The sequence below is a fragment of the Cololabis saira genome, chromosome 22 (assembly GCF_033807715.1).
Source record: "Cololabis saira isolate AMF1-May2022 chromosome 22, fColSai1.1, whole genome shotgun sequence".
Classification (NCBI taxonomy): domain Eukaryota; kingdom Metazoa; phylum Chordata; class Actinopteri; order Beloniformes; family Belonidae; genus Cololabis; species Cololabis saira.
Window position 1 is genome coordinate 11,496,653 of NC_084608.1, and position 20,282 is coordinate 11,516,934.

General features: G+C 42.2%; 2 protein-coding genes across 2 annotated transcripts in view; one reads left to right on the plus strand and one right to left on the minus strand.

Annotated features, from left to right (window-relative positions):
* The first annotated feature begins 4,298 nt into the window (after positions 1-4,298).
* pck2 (phosphoenolpyruvate carboxykinase 2 (mitochondrial)) lies at positions 4,299-14,736 on the plus strand. Its single transcript, XM_061713046.1, has 11 exons — positions 4,299-4,648; positions 7,954-8,166; positions 8,252-8,436; positions 10,819-10,889; positions 11,023-11,158; positions 11,263-11,450; positions 11,575-11,737; positions 12,052-12,267; positions 12,488-12,625; positions 13,174-13,269; positions 13,371-14,736. The coding sequence occupies exons 1-11, from the start codon at positions 4,617-4,619 to the stop codon at positions 13,838-13,840; spliced, it is 1,908 nt and encodes a 635-aa protein (XP_061569030.1). The 5' UTR covers positions 4,299-4,616; the 3' UTR covers positions 13,841-14,736.
* Positions 14,737-17,712: 2,976 nt separating this feature from the next.
* The window catches only part of LOC133423749 (B-cell receptor CD22-like), a 44,481-nt gene continuing 41,911 nt past the window's right edge, over positions 17,713-20,282 (minus strand). Inside the window, exons 6-8 of the mRNA XM_061714060.1 lie at positions 19,047-19,125; positions 18,256-18,292; positions 17,713-17,970 (exon numbers count right to left, since the gene is read on the minus strand). Coding sequence (XP_061570044.1) covers positions 17,725-17,970; positions 18,256-18,292; positions 19,047-19,125 — 362 coding nt within the window. The 3' untranslated portion in view covers positions 17,713-17,724. The remainder of the gene's footprint in view (positions 17,971-18,255; positions 18,293-19,046; positions 19,126-20,282) is intronic.

Here is a 20,282-nt window from a genome sequence, read left to right on the forward strand (position 1 = left end):
TTTTTTTGTCACTCACTCCTGCTCAGCAAGGGAAGATTTGATGGGTTTCCCTGCCAGAACGATGTCATGTGCATGTTGAACCTGAACTCTATTGGATTGGGCCTGAAGATGACTTGAGTTGGTGCCATTCTCATACAGTAAAGTGATGCAAATAGTTTTTCACAGATGGATGGAGGGGGAAAGACATTTTGGAGTTAGTTAACACACAAAAAGGGCTGTTTATGGTCTTCGGTGAAAATGATTGTAGTCTTTCAGGTGCATGTGATCAACCTGGAGTGGGTGCAGATTAGTACACCTGCACGTGGAAGGTGGGTGTGTTAGTGCTGTTAATGTCTTAATGTCTCTTTTAGTACCTATCAGGTCATTGATAAGGTTTACTACCTTGTATCTATTAATCTAAATCATTCCTTCCTCCTGCAGGTTCAACACTGTTCCCCATTTCTCTGATTCTTGTATTCCTTTCAGAAATCAATAGAGTATCAGGATTATGTTTTGGTATATTGTGTTGTAGTTTAATAGAAAAGCCCAAAAAGTGCAGTTTTTGTTCGTCCCTCCCACAAGTTTACTCTAAACACATGACTGGTGATGTATTTGTTTTTTGTGAGTCAATGTTTCCCTCGGGTCCTGCCTCGATGTGGAGAGCAGCAGTAAAGAAAGACAATGACTACAATGCAGTGCTGATGTGCTCCAAACTAATAATCTTCAATTCGTGTTTGCATGTTCCTTGTTTTAACCAAAGAGCTGTGAAAATCCAGCAAATTAGCACACAAACATTAGAAAACGTGTGATGGATTAGTTCCAGGGTGCTCACCGCTGAACATTCTGCTGTGATTTACTCCAAATTGTAGTCTGGGCAGAGCGTAGGGATTTGTTTTTGTTTACAGCCTGCCCAGATTGGTGGATGTGGTTTCCTGATTACTGTTTCGTTTTTATCAAAACCACATACATTTTGCTTGCAACTACAATGTGAACAAGAACAAAACATTTCATCTGAAACAATGCGAAGTTGTAAAGTATCAATTCACACTAATTGAACTTCTGGACTTCCCAAGAAGAGCGCCATAAATGCTGCTAACATCTGATTGCTCCCACTCAGCCGCTGTGTAATGAAGCAAAGAACATTTCAAACCTGCGTTACATGTTTAAAAACAGCTACTGATGGTTAAACGTTAGTTTAGTTCGGCTCTGCCCACACCAGCAGGCGCTGTCCCACGGGTCTGTGCTGTTGTGGAGCAACAACTACCCTGAAACATTCAACCAATTCTTTTTATGATTATATTTAGGTTTTTTTTTAACACCCTTCTCTGCAAAAAGCATAAATTAAACAACCATCCAAAACTGACCCAATCCACAAGGCGCAATCCAGGATGCCTTTGGGACATTCCTGTTTCTACAATTAATTTCCCTCCCGTTAACCTCCTCCTCCTCCCACTTCCACAGTCCCATAACAGGATAATTAAATTTAAGTGAACCACTTTGAAGTATGCAGATTATTTATGAGGCAATGTGGATATGTGAGTTTTTAGGTTTATTTGTTTAGTTATTCCTCTTTATCCACGAACCGCAATTAGTAAATGCAGAAACATCATATATACTCTTTTACTGAGTCTTGTTAAGCAGGCGTCGTCTTTCCATGTGACTTCAGGTTGGACACGTTGTTTTAGAGCAAAGCTATCCAAGTTTTTATATCATTCATAGACACTGATTAACCTGATTAGTAATTAATTACCACAATCTCACAGTGACTTTATGCAGTCCAGGCCATATATGAGGTTTTCTCCAAATGCTTGACAGGAAACAGGACGTATATGCATCACAAATTGAATATGGACCCTACAATTTAAAATGCAAATCCAGTGTATTGAATTATATTATAAAGTTCTCATAGTTTTACAGAGCTACTTTTGTTTTGGCCACTGCTGCAGATCTGATTGTTCCCCTTCATGCACAGGGACTGCAGCTGCGTGTGTTGGTGTGTATGTTCATGGATGTACAGCGACTGTGCGTACGTGTTAAAGAAGTTGGAGTTGTGCTGCTGACTCTGCAGACAGTCACTATCAGTGAACAGGAGAAAACAGGGTGAAGTTTAACCGGACATGTTGGGCCATGTATTGCCCTTTATCTGGAATCTACAACGTATTCTCTGGACCAACCCCCAGCATGACAACCCTCCCCCCCGCTGCTGTGCATGTGTGTGTGAGAGAGTGAGTGGTGGAGAGACCCCTCCCCAATTTACCAGTCAAACACAGAGAAACAGGAAATTCCCAAAGAAAAAGAAAAAGAGAGTCACATTTTATGGACCTTGAGACTCAAGTATCTTACGTGGTCATAAACGGCGGTCAAAACCCTTCCACTCTTACTGGACTTATCAGTCATGCTAAATTGATAATAATATCAGTTTATAAACTGTGAAATGACAAAGTAACTGTAGCCTCTCACAACAACTGGAGATGACATTTGAACAATTTCTCAAACAAAATAAAACCCATCAGATAAAGTTTTCAATTTGTGTTTATTGATTTAAGTTTGGTACTTCCAGCTTTGTTGGCGAGTCTTTTGTTTCCTTGTCACGCATCTCGTTGCCTTTTTTGATTGTTACCACCTGTGTCTAACACACTATGTATGTATCCATGGAGATGGCCTCATATTTGCCCTCCAGAGGGGTTTATGGTTGACTTAATGATTGTAAGGTGTCCAGGTCCAGTGGCTGAAACTCACCTCAAACTCAAATCCCCACCCCCCACACCGTCACGTTCAACAGAGATGTTTCTGCTGAAGTGATGATGCAGGGCTTGTATGCCAAAGACATCCACTCTGATCTCATCTGTCCAGAGGATTCTGTGATTTTGGGAGTTTTATAGACATTTCCAGACGGCTGTGCCATATGCTTCTCTAATATGTTTCTTGCGGTGTGTTAACACACAACTGAATGCTCCAAACCAGCATGTACCAGCCAAAACACGCTTTTCTAGAGGTCTCCACACCTGCAGACGACTAGTCCATCACAGGCTGATGAGCAGAACCTGGCTGTGCAACTTACCCTCTTAAATCCTATGGAAGCAGCATGGGGTACTTAGTCTTTTCCACCTGACTTTCTTTTTCAGCTTATCTTTGTAAAATGAATAGTGGTATCTTCAAAAACGTACGTGTTGTTGTTTGTGAATTTGCATTTATATTGACCCAATAACCCACAATGAACAGGTAAATACAATTTTTATGGTATGTCATTGCATAAAAACTATAGGATTATGAGCGGGTTATTAACTTTTGGAGATGATTATGTAATATCTGCCCTAGACCTCGTTACCTTGATGCCTCCCATCCAGCTCCCTACAGCCCCATGGTTGTGATGTACCAAAGACTGTAAATTAAAGACGGGCATTGCCAGTGGGTTTTAAAAATGAACAAATGTCTTACTACGCGCTCATATTTGATCATCTTTCGTGAGTGATGGCATCTGTGGATTATGAATGCAGGTTTGTGCACGGAGTAGGTGCACAGTATCTTGGCTGAAGGTAGTGCAATTTCACTGACATTTGTGAGGTACTAGATAGAAATAAATAAACAATCCCTTACTCTATTAAACTTCTAAAAGCATCAGCTTTTCTTAGTAACAGTTTATTACAGATTACACATATAATCATTTTATTTACACATTATTAAAATGCTATAACCAAATACATGTGTGCATATACATAACTTTTTTTTTAATCCCCAAGTGTGCAGACTGAATAAAGCTTGAACAGAAATTTGTGACAAACCACATTTTTTTCATTGTATTGCTTGTTTAACCACATTTGAGACTTTTGTTTGTGCAGATTGAGGTATTCTTTACTTGATTATTGTTCTTGCAAAACCTGTTTTTCTGTGCTCATAGTATTAGGCTACTACACCAGCTGCTCTGAGGTTGTGAGCTGTGCCAACTTTAAAGTTTTTACTGCGTTCATTAGGTACTGCAGCTTTGTGCAAACATGAGCGATCACTGCTCAATCTGAAAGGTCTGTTTTCTAACTTTAGTTGTCTCGTCGAGTTTGCACTTGTTGCTTTGCTAGAAAAGCAGAAACCTCTCTCCGTTCTGCAGGACAACCTCGTGTTGTGCCCAACTCCAGAGTGAGTTTGTGCACATTTTCCTGGTTGCAGCAGTATGTGTTTCCGTGTCTCTGCTTGTAATTCCGGTTTCTCTGGGCTGCACCCAGCTGACGTGCAGGCGTGGAGTTCGTGCTCGTGGGGGGGGATCACGATCAGGATCACGGCGGACCCTTGCACCATCATGCGCCGCGGCGCGTCCAGATGCGCCCTGGGGGCTGCAGGCTGCGCCCTGGCGGCTGCGCTGCGTGAATCCCAGCACCAGCTGACCCGTGACAGCACAAGCTCCTCCCGCACCAGGACGTGATCGTGGGGTTCGTGTCCACGGCGTCCGTGGGGCAGGCAGGCAGGGGCAGGGCTGCATCCAGCTCTGTGTGTGAATGTACTCTCCGATCAAAGGTCCCCTGCGCACAGATATGAGCTGTGAAGAGCTCTAGCAGCTGGCCAGCTCTCCCTCTGCAGATCACTTTCATGTGCCTTCTAAAACTTTTACTTTTTTAAGTTAATTTTTTTACTATTTTGTACCAAAGATGTCGTGCCTTTTATTGGGAGTGATACGAAGGTGAGTAATTATTATTTTATGTCAATTTGAAACCCTGTGCAGATAATCTCACTGTACTCCATCAGTGTATTTATCCTTTTTTCCTTTAAAATTACAGCTCAGATTGTTGAAGTTCAGTTTTTGGGCTCAACTTAAGCTATTCATTCATTCATTGAAAAATTGCTTGCTTGAGTAAATGAAAAAAGAAAAGAAAAGTACATGACATCCTTGAATTTTCTGTCAGTGTGAACCCAATGCTCTTCAGGAGACGAGTTTGAACTTAAAGTCTTCACCATCTGTCAGCGGCTGTTTGACTGCAGCCAGAAACTTGTCCGACTTGCTCTATGAGACCGGCTTTCAGTCAACCATTCAATGTCCTTTTGTCATTAAGAGGAGACTCTTGTGTGTGTGGGTTAAAAATACATTTTTTTCTTCTCTTTACTGCTATCACCCTCTTCTCTCCAGGCTTTGTGATGAGGCCACATCACACAGGAAGCCTGGAGTCAAAGTGAGCACTCGGGTTCAATGTGTGTGTGTGTGTGTGTGTGTGTGTGTGTGTGTGTGTGTGTGTGTGTGTGTGTGTGTGCTTTTATTTTATCACCAGGGATGCATGTGAGAGACCGACTGACACTGTGGGAGGGCACTGGTGCTTGTGGGGCCTGGTCTCCTGTGCGTTTTGTTTGCGTTTCAGCCTGAGGTGCACTGTTAATGGCTGGAGTCATCACTGAATGTCCTGGAGCATGTTCTGTGTGTTTTTCTGTGTTTTTCTGTGTACCTGCCGCACCACGAGGGAGGGAGGGAGGGACGGGCAGCACATGCTGCTGATCTCTGGAGAGATACTCCAGCCTGACCAAGCTCTCCATCAGGATCCGTCAGGGCGTTTGAGAGGGGAGGGCAGGGTGTTGGGGTCTGGGCCGTGCAGGGATTGGCTCTCCGGTCTGGAGGTGTGTTTTCAGCCAGAGAGCTACGGGAACAAAGATGAGGACGCTCTGTTCTTTTCTGTCTGGGGTGGAGTGGATGCTGCTGAATAGTCACATTATCTACATAACTTAAGAGTTTATCTCTGCATGAATACTAAATAATTTGTCAAGCAGCATTCTTGTATTTATCCGGCACAAGAAAGGGAAGTGCAATCAGTCATGACAAGATAGATAGTTGCAGAAAAATAAGTAGAGCAAAGGTCATCAGAGTTTGCTTTTTAAGATGCAGCCCAGCTAACGTAAAGACGGAGGATCGGAGCTGCTAATTCAGCCCCCTCTTCCCCCCTTCCTCCCCTGCTGCAAGTTTGTAGAGAAAATCAAGAGTTAACCAACTTTTTGCTCCTGATAATTAAGTTGGAGCCCAATCCAGGTCATCTCTTGATTCCAGTCACACTGATGTTAATATCAAACACCACCCTGCTGGTTACTGTGATTAGCAGCATAACGGGGGGTGTTATGGGGGGTAATTGATTTACTTGGTGTGCGGTGACAGATTAAAGGACCTTAAAGCTGACTGACATCTAACATGCCACGAGAGACTAACAACGTGACTTATTCTTTACGTTTATGGGCCAAGGGGTCGCCGTGAGACACTGGCATCATTTGTTTAGGTCAAAGCCTAAATTATATAGAGAAAAAAAAGTCATGGTTCATAAAAAACAGATTTTACAAATGGAAGTTACTTTCATTTTTCAATCAGGTCAATTTGAACGAAAAAAATAAAATATCCAAACTACTTTTGGGTGTTTTTTTTGGGAGCTACATCCCGCCAAATTGGCTCTTACCTTCAAGAGAAACACTATCATGGGGGTTTATGACTAAAAATCCTTGGTGTAGTGTAGTGGAGTGAAAAATGTGAAAGACCATGCTAAAGGTGTACGGCCGACACGCACACAACATGCTAAACATCCTCCCGTCAGCATTTTCATTGTGATGGAGTTGTTGGCTTGCTGATGTTGGCGTTTAGCTCCCACCGGTGTAAATGGGGTAAAAGACTCGTACTGTCACTGTCCAACAACAGCCACAGATGCTACTTTTGTTTTGCACAGGGGTTTGATGACTTGCTCAAAGGCACCAGCGGTTTCGGTTGACACAATCACAACGCTAAACACCTGAGCTGCGACAGGTTGCAGCAATAAAATCTGCTTTACATTCACGACTAGCTTTGAATTTGAGACTAAAGCAGAGCCACGTTGATGATTAATTGTCCTCATATTGATGGTTAAACATCTGCCAAAGGATTGGTAACATACAGCACTCTTTGCCCTGCGTGGTCAAGTTCCACGTTATCTTCTCTCCGTCATAGTGAATTCTTCGGCCTAGATTTTGTCTGTACCCTTTGTACATTCAGACTAGATTGACGTGTTTATCCGCGTGCACACTGTACGTACACGTGTGTGTGTGTGTGTGTGTGTGTGTGTGTGTGTGTGTGTGTGTGTGTGTGTGTGTGTGTGTGTGTGTGCTTCTATAATGACACACACGGTGCCACCACTTGTGACTCACGTGCCTGCACTTCACCTGACTGCAGTGTTGGATTTGTGAAATATCAGCAAAAGTGAAGGAGTGTGATTTGTATTGCCTGTCGCATTTGCCATTTATTTAGTATTTGTAAAACTCACATATCTGTTTGGCTTTTCTTGTGAGCAAACGGAGACTACGTTACTTTTTTCTTTCTGTCTAAAAGAGCTAAGTTAAGCCGTCCACAGACGGATAGAAAGCACATCATTTACAATGTATGTTCAGCAACTGCACACACAAGTAAACATTGCGAAAGCCCTCTCATATATCTCTTATATTGCTAACAAACAAGAGGCCTCCCTGCTGCAGGACTCTTTTTGTCATTATGAGGCGCTAAAAACCAGCAGAGACATCTCATTGCCTCTGCTTTGAGGCGCTTATGTGCCTACTGTTCTTTCTTTCTCTCCTGTCTTTGTTGGAAAAAGGCCCCCCCAAAAAATCCTGCACCATTGATTGCTGAAAAAAACTAAAATGTGCCAGATGTCTGGTGATAAAGTCAGCAATGTGCTTTAACGTTCAGCGAAAGAAGAATCCTAGAACTTTCAGGCCAATTGTGTCTCCCAAGAGCTCCCCGTGGTGGGACTTTCAGGAAATAACTGCACAAGAATAAATTGTTTGTGTCATTTCTATTTGTGTAGTTACACCCAGCTCAGAAAACATATTTGTGGTTTCCAGAGACACAGAGGCCGTTTCCAGAGGCCGTTATATTTCAGTTTTTCGTAGTCTGAGATACCAAAGTAGTTGCTCAAGCTACTCTGAACTGTATGGGAGTTTCAGTGTTTCTGTGAAATATCCTCCAGTAATATTCATCACCTTTTCCTCTTGCAGGCAAGGTGGTGTTGGTGCGAGTGTTGGGGCTCGGTGTCTAGCCTCAGTCCCCTCGCTACCACCGGCGGTGGCTGATTTTGTGAAAGGAGCAGTAGATGAGTGCAAACCTGCCAACGTTCATGTGGTCACCGGGACTCCAGAGGAGACGGCCAACATCCTGGCAGGTCTGGAGAGGGATGGGATGGTCAAGAGGCTTCCCAAATATGACAACTGGTGAGAGGGTTGTGCACTGCAATGCAACGTCTTCTCAAGCACTTTTTTTTCTGCATTGCACCGTCACCAATTCTGTGTTTGGCAGCTGGCTGGCGCGCACCGACCCAAAAGACGTGGCTCGGGTTGAGAGCAAGACTGTGATTGTGACCAAGAACCAGCGAGACACCATCCCTGTCCCCGCTGGGGGGGCCCAGAGCCAGCTGGGAAACTGGATGAGCGAGTCGGATTGGCAGAAATCTCGACAGGAGCGGTTTCCTGGCTGCATGGCAGGTATGTGGACATTGGAATAAAATCTCCCTCCTTTATAATAATAATATAATAATAATAAACTTTATTTATATAGCACCTTTCATACGAAAGTTGCAGCTCAAGGTGCTTTACAGTAACAGTACAAATAGGAAACAACAACAGCAAATAAAACAAAAAACACAAATATTTAAGTGCAGTGATATAAAACATAACCCTCACAAAATTCAGTTCCAAATTCCTCCACAGAACAACTACTAAGATAGGATAATATAAAAAGGAATATAAAAAATTTAATATATGAATATAAAAAGGTAAAAATGCTGCACGAGTCAAATAAAAAGATAAAAATATCAACAAATAGGAATACAAGATAAAAATGATCATACAAAAACATTTAAAAGTATAAAAGTAATGCAGACAGTAAAAAGCAATGATATATAGATAAAAGGAAAGTGGCAACTAAGGCGCGGTTATCTTATGTTTAAATGCTTGAGTAAAGTGATAGGTTTTAAGTTGTCTTTTGAAAAAATCTACCGACTCGGCTTCCCTGATGTTTTTGGGCAGTGTGTTCCATAGTTTTGGAGCGTAGTTGACAAACGCTGCATCACCGATCTGCTTTTGACTTCCTTTGTTACCATGAGAGCCGGGACCTTCAGTCTACATTCACTGATTAAACTAGTTAAAATTTCACAAAAAATGAACCTGTTAAACAACACCAGGTATCAAGCAGGATGTTTATCTAAATGACCCTGAAATAACATTTGATGTGATGTAACAGGTTATATTTTTCCTAAAAGAGACAGACTGAGTAACAACATATTTGAGCCTGTTTCTCCACTAGACCGCACTCGATATCTTTGATGCATGTTTGACCAGGACAGTACTTTGACCCCGTAATCACGCACACCATTGACGTCCCACAGTTCATCACCCCAGAAAGCTTTAAAGTTAAATGTCTCCTGCAAACCTGCTGCCAGATATTTAATCATTCATAACTTATGGACACAAGATGAGTCTTATATTACTGAAAACTCCTTCTCGGGGGTTACTGACTTCACTGTTATTTGGACAGTGATGGCATTTTTTTGTGATTGCATGGTACAACTTTACTTGACTCTGTTCTTTTCCACTGATGATACACATCTTTGCAACAAACGCAGGATCAGCTGCCAAATGAGGCTGTGAGGACATAAAAACACTGCACTTTGTCAGATTTCTAGCACCTTCCCACCACTGGGGAGCCACATTATGGTTCATACAACACTCTATATTCATAGTTGCCCCTCACAACGTAACTGTTTGCAGAAAATAAGTCTTATATTAACCTTGTTGTCAGCATCACTGGCCTTGGAGGCCTTTTGAGGTAGCATGGGCCTTGCGTAGTGGAAAAATGAAAAAGATCAGCTTTTGGGAGGAACTGGGTGCTGTGTGCTCTAGACTCAAGGAACAAAGGGCATTTAGACTCTTATCAGCAGCATGTTCAAAGCCATGCTCTGGGAGGTAGTTTGGGGTTGTATCACTGCCCGAACCAAAGGCAAGTAAAACTTCTCATTAGTGCAGAAAAGTATGTTGAATTGTAGCTTTTCCAGCAAAGTCAAGTCAACCGAAAGGAACCATGAACGTATTTTCAGACTAAGTGCAACGTTAGAAATAAAACCTCCTACACGCCACGTTTCCTGATTCAGTTCATGAACTAGCATGAAGCACCTTGGGTGGCAGCTGAAATCTAAAAACAACTGTAATATTAAAAGCGTGAGGAAGCCCATCCAGGCTCCGAGGTTTGTGTTTGTGGCCACAACACAAAAGCCCAGACCGACGGGCATCACATACAGGTATCTTACACTTGGCAGGTTCAGGTGAATCGTTAGCAAACACTGACAGGTCCTCTTCTTGTAACGCTTCACCAGTCCGACCGGTGGATCAGTTGGGATGGCACATGACACACTGCTTCCTAGTTCACTGTCTTACCAAGGGATTTTTTGTTTTTTCTTCTTCTTTTTTCCAAGATGTAATCTACAAGTTTATCTGGAGCTTCGGCTTATATCAAAGCCTCCCTCTGGATATAACGTCTTGGAGATCGCTAGTTTTTAAATCTATAAATGTTTTACTTGTGAAACTTCTTGTTTCACATGATTATTGGACACATGAACATTCCCCGTGAGGGTAACAACTCTGCATTGGGATGTTTTCTTAAAAAAAGAAACACTAATGTCTCTGCATATCCCCAAGCTCTTGGAGAACTTTATTTCTACTATATATGACCAGAAAGAAAAAGGTCCTGATATCTGCAGCGGAGATCAAAGACAGTGTTAACTAACTGGAAACATTTACTGAACCTCACTTTGTTCCCTCAGAGAAGTAAACTGACTTCACATGTTGTCTATCTCTCTGTCGTCTCTCCAGGTCGGACCATGTATGTGATTCCCTTCAGCATGGGTCCAGTAGGCTCCCCTTTGAGTAAATATGGTGTTCAGGTATGCACCGTTCTTCAAATATTTCATATGTCGAACACAAATCGCTTCCACTAAGGACATAAGTGTGTTGCATTGCTTTTTTTCCTTCTTATTACCCACTGGAAGAGTTATAGACCGACTGTGTTCCCTCCAGGTTACAGACTCGCCGTACGTCGTGGCCAGTATGGGGATCATGACACGGATGGGCACCCCTGTTCTCAACAAACTGTCTGAAGGAGGGGAGTTTGTGCGCTGCCAGCACACGTTGGGACGACCTTTACCTCTCACATGTACTGAGTCTCACATCTTTAATGAAGTCACCAGGGGGATTTTTTTTTTAATTCATTTTTCACACTAAGGATCCTCTTTATTTTCCCCTCCTCCTCCTCTCCAGCTCCCCTGGTCAACTCCTGGCCCTGTAACCCCGAGAAAGTGCTGATATCTCACTTGCCAGACACCAGGCAGATCTTGTCCTTCGGCAGCGGTTATGGAGGCAACTCTCTTCTAGGCAAAAAGTGCTTTGCCCTCCGCATCGCTTCTCGCATCGCCAAGGATGAGGGCTGGCTGGCCGAGCACATGCTGGTCAGAGACATTCCTCTCTCGTAATTAAAACTTCACAAATAGGAGTGGAAACATAACAGATCAGCAAAAAGAAATAACTGGACTTCAGTGAAGAAGAGTGAATTCATCTTCCCTCTGTCCTCAGATTCTGGGAATCACCAACCCCCAGGGAGTGAAACGTTACGTGGCGGCGGCCTTCCCCAGCGCCTGTGGTAAAACCAACCTGGCCATGATGAAACCGGCTCTGCCCGGGTGGAAGGTGGAGTGTGTGGGTGACGATATTGCCTGGATGAAGTTTGACAGTCAAGGTGAGATTAAAAAAAATTCAATAAAAAATAAGAAATGTCCGCCAATGTTTTTTTTTTTAATTCAGTCCGCAAATGACGACGAAAAGCATTCTGGGAACTTTTTCTGGCCCTAGTTCACCTAGTGTGCATCCGAAATCCCTCGATCCGTAGGGACAGATTCATAGCCACTACACTAGTTTTACCCCTAGGTGAAAAGAGGAATTGGGACACCACTACCCTCACGGGAACGCGCAAAATTTAGGGGTAGGGCTGAAAACTATGGTTAGGGGGAGTATTGGGACAGGGCCTAAATCCAGCCTTTCACCTCTCTGTAGGTAAACTAAGAGCCATCAACCCAGAGAACGGCTTCTTCGGTGTGGCTCCAGGCACTTCTGCTAAGACCAACCCCTACGCCATGGCAACCATCGCCAAAAACACGGTGTTCACCAACGTTGGCGAGACCAGTGATGGAGGAGTGTGGTGGGAGGGACTGGACGCCCCTGCTGCAGGGGTCACTCTAACAGACTGGCACGGCAACCCCTGGAAGAAAGGTAACATCATTACTTAAATCACGGAATCTGATGTTTTCTAATTCGTTTTGAAAATACAGTTGAACACAGCGTAAACAGCACCATCTGGTGGCGAACTGCTGCAACATCACATTCAAAATGGGAAATGCTTAATTTCACAGTTTTCAAGCAAGTTTTTTGTGCTTTATTGAACGTTGAGAGCAGAATTTAGAACAAACAACTGTTTACCTTCTCTACGCAGGAAGCTCAACAACTTGCGCCCACCCTAACTCCCGCTTCTGCACCCCGGCTGCTCAGTGTCCCATTATCGACCCCAAGTGGGAGAGCGCGGAGGGGGTTCCCATCGACGCCATTATCTTTGGAGGCAGGAGGCCAGAAGGTTTGACAATCCTTTGATACACTGCATTAAAAAAGACGTTATTTGAGACTCTTTGTAATGTTTTAGAGGGATATTGGTCTATTATAGATTCATATCAGAAAGGAAAAAAAGGGAGCCCATGCAGGAACTGATTATGGGTCACTGTAAATTTAGGCTATTTTTAATTGGACAGTTGGGGGATGGTTGATTGTTGATGAAGTAACAGCCGTTAAACACCAAATTACCTATAGCAAGGTCAAATATATATTTATAGTAAGTCTTTGACCTATAGGTTTCTGTGCATACCGCATCAATATCACGTTGGAGAACACAAAGCTGCAGAAAGCCAAGCTTGTCTCAAAGTTGTCCTCTTTGAGCCTGTTGTCTTGTGTTCAACATTTCCAGTAAAAACAATTACTATTGATTACAAAAAGACTCATTTTGAATCGAAATGTGTAACAGATATAACTCAGTTTGGGCTGTACACCACTCATTTGTCATTTGCATGTGCACTATTTGTAAAGGAGTGCAGCTGTGCATTAAACATGATGAACCGTTGATGTTCTCAGGTGTTCCTTTGGTCTATGAGTCTTTCAACTGGCAACACGGAGTGTTTGTTGGAGCGGCAATGAGGTCGGAGGCCACAGCGGCTGCTGAGTATAAAGGTAGAAACCTTCACGCATGATCGCTCTGGTAGAAAATGTAGTTCACAGATTTAGGATGTGGAAAAGGTTCCTGTTTCTAAAGTGTTTCATTTTAACTCCAGGAAAGATGATCATGCATGACCCCTTCGCCATGCGGCCGTTCTTCGGCTACAACTTCGGTGATTACCTCGCTCATTGGCTGAGCATGCAGAACCGAAAGTCCCCCACTCACTTGCCCAAGATCTTCCATGTCAACTGGTTCAGAAAGGACCCCGACACCGGCGCCTTCCTTTGGCCAGGGTTTGGCGAAAACGCCCGCGTGCTGGAGTGGATCTTCAAACGCTGCAGCAGAGAGAGGGAAGACGAGGCAGCTAAGAGGAGCATCGTCGGCTGGCTGCCAGAGCAAGGCGCCATCGACACCAAAGGGCTCGGCGGCAATGTAGATATGGGAGCCCTGTTTGATGTGCCCAAGGCTTTCTGGCAGAAGGAGACCAAGGAGTTGCGAGCCTACTTTAGCCAGCAGGTTGGAGCCGACCTGCCAGCTCAGGTGGAGGCGGAGCTGAAGGCGCTGGAGGATAGAGTGCACAAATAAAAGCCCACTGAAAGGACTCAGATAATCACCGTGGAATCAGAGCCGCTGACATCATTTGTATACACGGATAATTCAGGTTATTTATCAATCAGTTCTCAACTTTAAAACAAAGATTAAAAACTGCGTTTAATCAGCTCATACAGGTGAACGACTGGCAGGTCACTGTGGTACAGAAACATCCTGCTGCTTGTTGGTCTGTTGAGGAAAACTCAGTCACTCAGTGCCAGTAGGGAAATGTCTGTGTGCATGAAAATCGTCAGCGAGCTCTGCCTCCCTCTCTGTGAAGACAAATTCATTAGGAAATAATCTACAATGCAAAAGGTACTTTTTGGACACTATTTCACACTTATGCTGCAATACTTGAGGAAAGTGGTGCTGAGCTGGTGATAGGAAGGAGCTCTAACTCTCAAGATGCCTTGCAGAGAAGCTAATGCCACTTCCTCCGTCCCACTCACAAGTCCTGCTGGAGCCTAATCAAACCTGGCCTCGTAGTGCCTTTACCATGTTTAACAATCCCGGTGTCCAGCATGCTGGTGTTTACAGGCTGAAGCCCAAAGAGCCTTTTTTAAGTCAGTTCTGACTCTTAAAAGGTATAAACATTAAAAGCTTTAATTGTAATTCTTTAGGATCAAAACCCCTTTATTTTAGACTGAGATCAGCACAACAAAACATTTAATTACTGAGAACACTGAAGCGGACTTCCACGAGGGCCCAGGATGCAATATTTGTCCATCCACTTCTGTAATGTTTGCAATTAAAACTGTATGATTTCATCTGATGTTTACACTCAATATATGAAATGTTGGACCAATGACTGCGACTGAGATTATCAGGTTTTTTTCAGAAGTGTTTTTTTTTTTATGAAAGTGCAATGAATAAACATTTTCAAATGTGAACACGATGAGTCAGTGTTTTTTAGAAACTCGAAGGAGTAAAATGTAATGAAAAAGTGTCATCCCTTGTGAGAGCATTTATCCTTCTTGGACAGTGAAATTATTTTTGTGGGTTTTTTTCCATCATTGAACATTGCTTTGTAGAGCTCCTTGTAATTACAGCAGCAATTTATCTTTGGTGAAGGTTTCACCTTTATTTTATCTTTGAATAAGACATTTAAATGTCTTTGCTCAAACCTTCCAAACGCTGCTTTAGTCGTGCTCCTCAGGCCATTTTCACCTCCATCTCAGTTCATCAAAAGATGGAAAAGGTTTTCCTGATGGATTTCCTTGTATGTAGCCCTGCCCACCTTTCCTTCATTTCTAGTTAACGTTCAGGCTCTGATGGCTAACGTAACCGATAATGCCGCCACCGCCACCATGTTTTAATGTGAGGAGCAAAGACTTGTGAGACGTTCCTCCTCCACTCTTTAGTTTCAGCCCAATTATTCAATTATATCTTAATTTCAACAATTTACACCACCCCCCCACCCCCCCGGATGGCTGAGCACTAAAATTGTACTATCAAATTTGTGTTACTTTTAATTTACTTCAGACTTACCTCGCTATATCTGAAGGTTAAATATTGAATTTCACGAGACAAAGCTGAGGTACAAGTTAAGTCAGTTAAATGATGACAAAAATAGCTTTGGTTATGAACTCGATCAACATAAAGTTTATGTCTGTAGCACCTTTCACAGACGGGGACGTCACAAGGTGCTTCACAAAAGAATAAACACACATAGGCCTATATACTTTTATTATTTTACTTTAATTTACAAAAGTACAGTTAAAATAATAATCAGTTGATGAAGCGCTTCATCAGTTGACAACAACAACAACTGCCTATTGTGTTGACAATAGTTTTGCGAATATACATCTCACTGTTTTAATAAAATTCACACCCAAAAAAGAGGAGATTAATCCAGGGTGGAAACAATCCTGAGCTGAAGTTGAGCACAAAAAATCTTATAACTGAGCCGCACTTAAAGCGATGAAACCAGAAAAATTCTGTTTTTACATGAAAAAAACTGCACTAATATGAACTTAATAAAACATACTATGATACCAGTCATATGTAATTTATAGAAATTCAGGGGTTTTAAATGTTTTGCTCATTTTTATGATAGTCCTGTTGTCTATGACTTGAACATCCTCTTTAATATTTACATTTATACGTTTAATGCCTGCTTCTATATAGATCACTTTGAGTCTGGGCACTTAACTGACCTGCGTGTCTCCCTCTGAGAACGTTGCACATTAATATGACATTTAAAATAATTTATCAAGATGAAATGGAAAATATTTCCCCATCAGGACCAGAGGACCGGTTCTGTTCAGCTCCCAAGCGCTTACAGAAGGGCTGTTTAAAAAAGATGTCATGAAGCACAACTGTAAACACAGCCCCTCCCAACTTTGGTTAAACATGTTGCCAACATCGAATTCAAAATGAGTGAAAATTGAAGAAACAGGAAGGAACATTTGAGACAGTGAGTTTGAGTGAAGCGTAGTCGTAGATTGGCTGAGTGATTTTGCTTAAAAATGACACAATTACATCCTGACAAAACCAGATTCTCTTTTCTTTTTTTGTCTGCACACATATTAATGGTTAATACCATGTTGGTAAGGCATATATATGTGCATTTTTTATATAAAATACATATGACATTTTTTATTTTTTTAATATGTCACATATATGTATATATATATATATATATATATATATATATATATATATATATATATATATATATATATATATATATATATATATATATATATATATATATATATATATATATATATACACACACACACATACAAACCCATATTTTTTTTGGGGGGGGGGGAGTGGGGGGTGACATCCACTGCTAATTTTTTTTTTAAAAAGCAGAGAAAAAAACAAACAAAAGAACAACAAAACAAAACAGACACGAAACAGACATGGAACCGGTAGAAACATGCGTATATGTCTGTGTGGCTATATGTGTGCGTGTGTATATGTCTGTGTGGCTATGTGTGTGTATATGTCTGTGTGGCTATATGTGTGTGTGTGTGTGTATATGTCTGTGTGGCTATATGTGTGCGTGTGTATATGTCTGTGTGGCTATGTCTGTGTGTTTATATGTCTGTGTGGCTATGTGTGTGTGTTTATATGTCTGTGTGGCTATGTGTGTGTGTATATGTCTGCGTGGCTATGTGTGTGTGTGTGTGTGTGTGTATGTCTGTGTGGCTATGTGTGTGTGTATGTCTGTGTGGCTATGTGTGTGTGTGTATATGTCTGTTTGGCTATGTGTGTGTGTGTGTGTATATGTCTGTTTGGCTATGTGTCTGTGTGGCTATGTGTGTGTGTGTATATGTCTGTTTGGCTATGTGTGTGTATATGTCTGTTTGGCTATGTGTGTGTATATGTCTATGTGGCTATGTGTGTGTGTGTGTGTGTGTGTGTGTATATGTCTGTGTGGCTATGTGTGTGTGTATATGTCTGTGTGGCTATGTGTGTGTGTGTATATGTCTATGTGGCTATGTGTGTGTGTGTGTGTATATGTCTGTGTGGCTATGTGTCTGTGTGGCTATGTGTGTGTGTGTATATGTCTGTGTGGCTATATGTGTGTGTGCGTATATGTCTGTGTGGCTATGTGTGTGTGTATGTCTGTAAGGCTGTGTGTGTGTGTGTGTGTGTGTGTGTGTGTGTGTGTGTGTGTGTGTGTGTGTGTGTGTGTGTGTAATAATCCTATCAAAGCTCCACCTGAAGTGTAACTATAGTGGGGGATGGAGGGGAGGCAACCTTGCCACCCGCGGGACCAGAGGCCGACAAGGAAGAACCCGGAACCCAGGCCACCAGCAACCCCACAGAGGGGAGAAGAGGGCGGGAGGAAACCAGATTCTCTTTTAACGTGAACGAACATCTCGTAAAATCAAGAAAAAGGAAAAATATGTTACAATGTGCCATTACACAAGACAATTTTTCTTTCTGACTTGAGCATAAAGAGCGTCAGCGCTGCCAGGAGTCTGTGTGGACCGGTTTCCTGGCTCTGACACTTGGTCCTGTGGGTCCACCGTCTTCCGCTGCCGTCCACTGACCAGCATTGAGATGGCGGCAGGCTCAGGTCTCGTCTTGAAGCGATTCATATCTTCATAAAGGCATTCTTCCCTCGTGTTACTGTCTGGCATCTGCAGAGTCTCGCCTGCCGGTTTCTGTTGAAGAAAGTTTTTACAGTAAATAATTCATAACGAAGCTCATTTAACTGAAATATCATTAGATTTTGTCCTGCAAAGTGGCCAGAGTTGACTATTGTTGTCAATTTGTGCGACAAAAAAGTGAAATCAGTGGATCTGGAATGATCTCATTGCCTTATTATTTCCAAACAGTCGCTAGTGTGTTATTCACTTTAATTAAAGAAAAAAGTTATGTCTTTTTGCTTTGGATGAAGAGCAGGTTCACAGGTCAGGACCGTACAGTAAGGTTGACCGTTTACTCACCCGAGTCTTGGGTTGGTTTTGATGCGTCTTAAGCTTCCTGGAAGATATGAGAGAGATGTCATCATGACTGTACCGTGATTCAGCTCAAACAGGCAGGATACTGCCAATGAAGATAAATAATGAATATAAAACAGATGTCATTAAAACAATTAATATCTGTCAAAGGTAAAGGCTGTTTCAAATCTGTGGGTTGTTGTTTTTTCTCCCTCCAACATTTTTACGTGGCACCGACTACATCAGCCCGCTTCAGCCATATTCTGCTGGTCATGCACATTCATTTTGACCTCTTTTTACATTTAACATGACTAGAGGTGATGGATTTGGATGAAAACACAACGATGGGTGTAATCTCTCAACAGAAATATTCTGCGAATAAACGAAACAATGCTGAGAGAACTAAATCACCTGGTTAAATGTCCCTACTTGCCTTTGTATGATAATCTATGTTAATCGGTGACGTTTAATGGAAACCAAAAACAGAGATTAAAGTCAGCTCTGATCACAGAAAGGAATAGAGAAAGTCCTGTCAAAGCACAACGGAAAAATAATAGTCCAACAAATAAAGCAAACGAATCCTAAAACAAAACACCTGAAAGAGCCACATTCAGTTGGAGGGAAGAGTCACAGAGAGAGAAAAAGAGTGAAACTGATAATAGACAAGAGGACACTCTAAATACTCCAAATACTGGGAGACTAACAATCGGATGGAGCTGAAGACTGAGAAGAAAAATGATATGCAGTGACAAAGTAAAAAAAAAAACATGACTGGAAACGGCAGAACTCAAACTTACCAAACGTAGACGAGCAGGCAAACCACGGTGACAAAGGTTCCTCCCAGGAGGACGTACACGACTTGGTTTGTGGCAGTACCTGACAAATGTGGACCAGAGATCTAAAGTAAGCAGCTTATTTCAGATTGAAAAACAATTCACACAATCAAAAACCACTTCATGATACAAATTAATGTTGTGTAAATGACCGCCCTTTTCTCGTACAAAAATGGGCCCCGGTCCACAAGTGCTGACACCAGTGTTCAATAGGGATGGGAATTGATAAGGTTTTTACGATTCCAATTCCATTTTCCATTCTGTTTAACGATTTGATTCTTTATCGATTCCCTTATCGATTTTCATTTGGATAAAAAGGACAAAAAAAGGTCAATTAGCATCGCCAATATACATTTTTAATAATAATAAAACATTCTTCTGTAGAAATATACTCAATACAAAATAAATGATTCTGTGGCAATTCCACAAGAATGTCCAAGATTTTTATAGTAGAAATTAAAATTCTCCTTTTTAAAGGAGCTTGAGGCCTGATTGTGGCAAGATTTATGAAAAAATTCCTATACATTTTAAGTTTTCTAGTAATAATGTCGGATGAAGCGTTCCAAACCCAAAAGAATGAGCCCTCTAGTGTATCTCTCCTTTGCCTTGAACAGGCTGTGTGCTGCAAAATGTGCTGCAATTCGGTCCCGAATTTCCCGCGCTGGGCTGTGGATGTGACGTCACATGACGCTGCATGTGCGTTCTCCCCGTTCTCCCGTGCCGGCTTCACTGTTGGCTGCAGTACCCCCAACGGCCGTCGTGGTGAAGGGTGGCGCTAGAGAGTCTCATTTCTTAAAAGGAGCCTCAAGCTCCTTTAAAAGGATATATGAACCGAGCACTCAAAAATAAAACTGTGTCAGCCAGTGACAAAACCAATCTATTCAAATCAAACTGGAGTTTGCAAATCTGCAACCCTAACCCTAACTCTCTGACGAAATATCCAATCGACAAGTATTGCAAGTTCCCTGTTGTCTTTTTTTACTGAAATGTAACCAGACTTTCAAGTGTTTGTATTGCTTGGACACCATGTTTACAACATGCGTGATAACGTCATTCGTGCGCACTGGAGTCGAAAAGGGAATTGTTTGTAAATTTCAAGGAATTGAAACACTGGGAACCGGTTCTTGATTCCCATCCCACTGAACACTGTTCAATGTGAAGGGCTGTGTGTCGACTGAAACAGGAGCTTCAGTCAGGTTT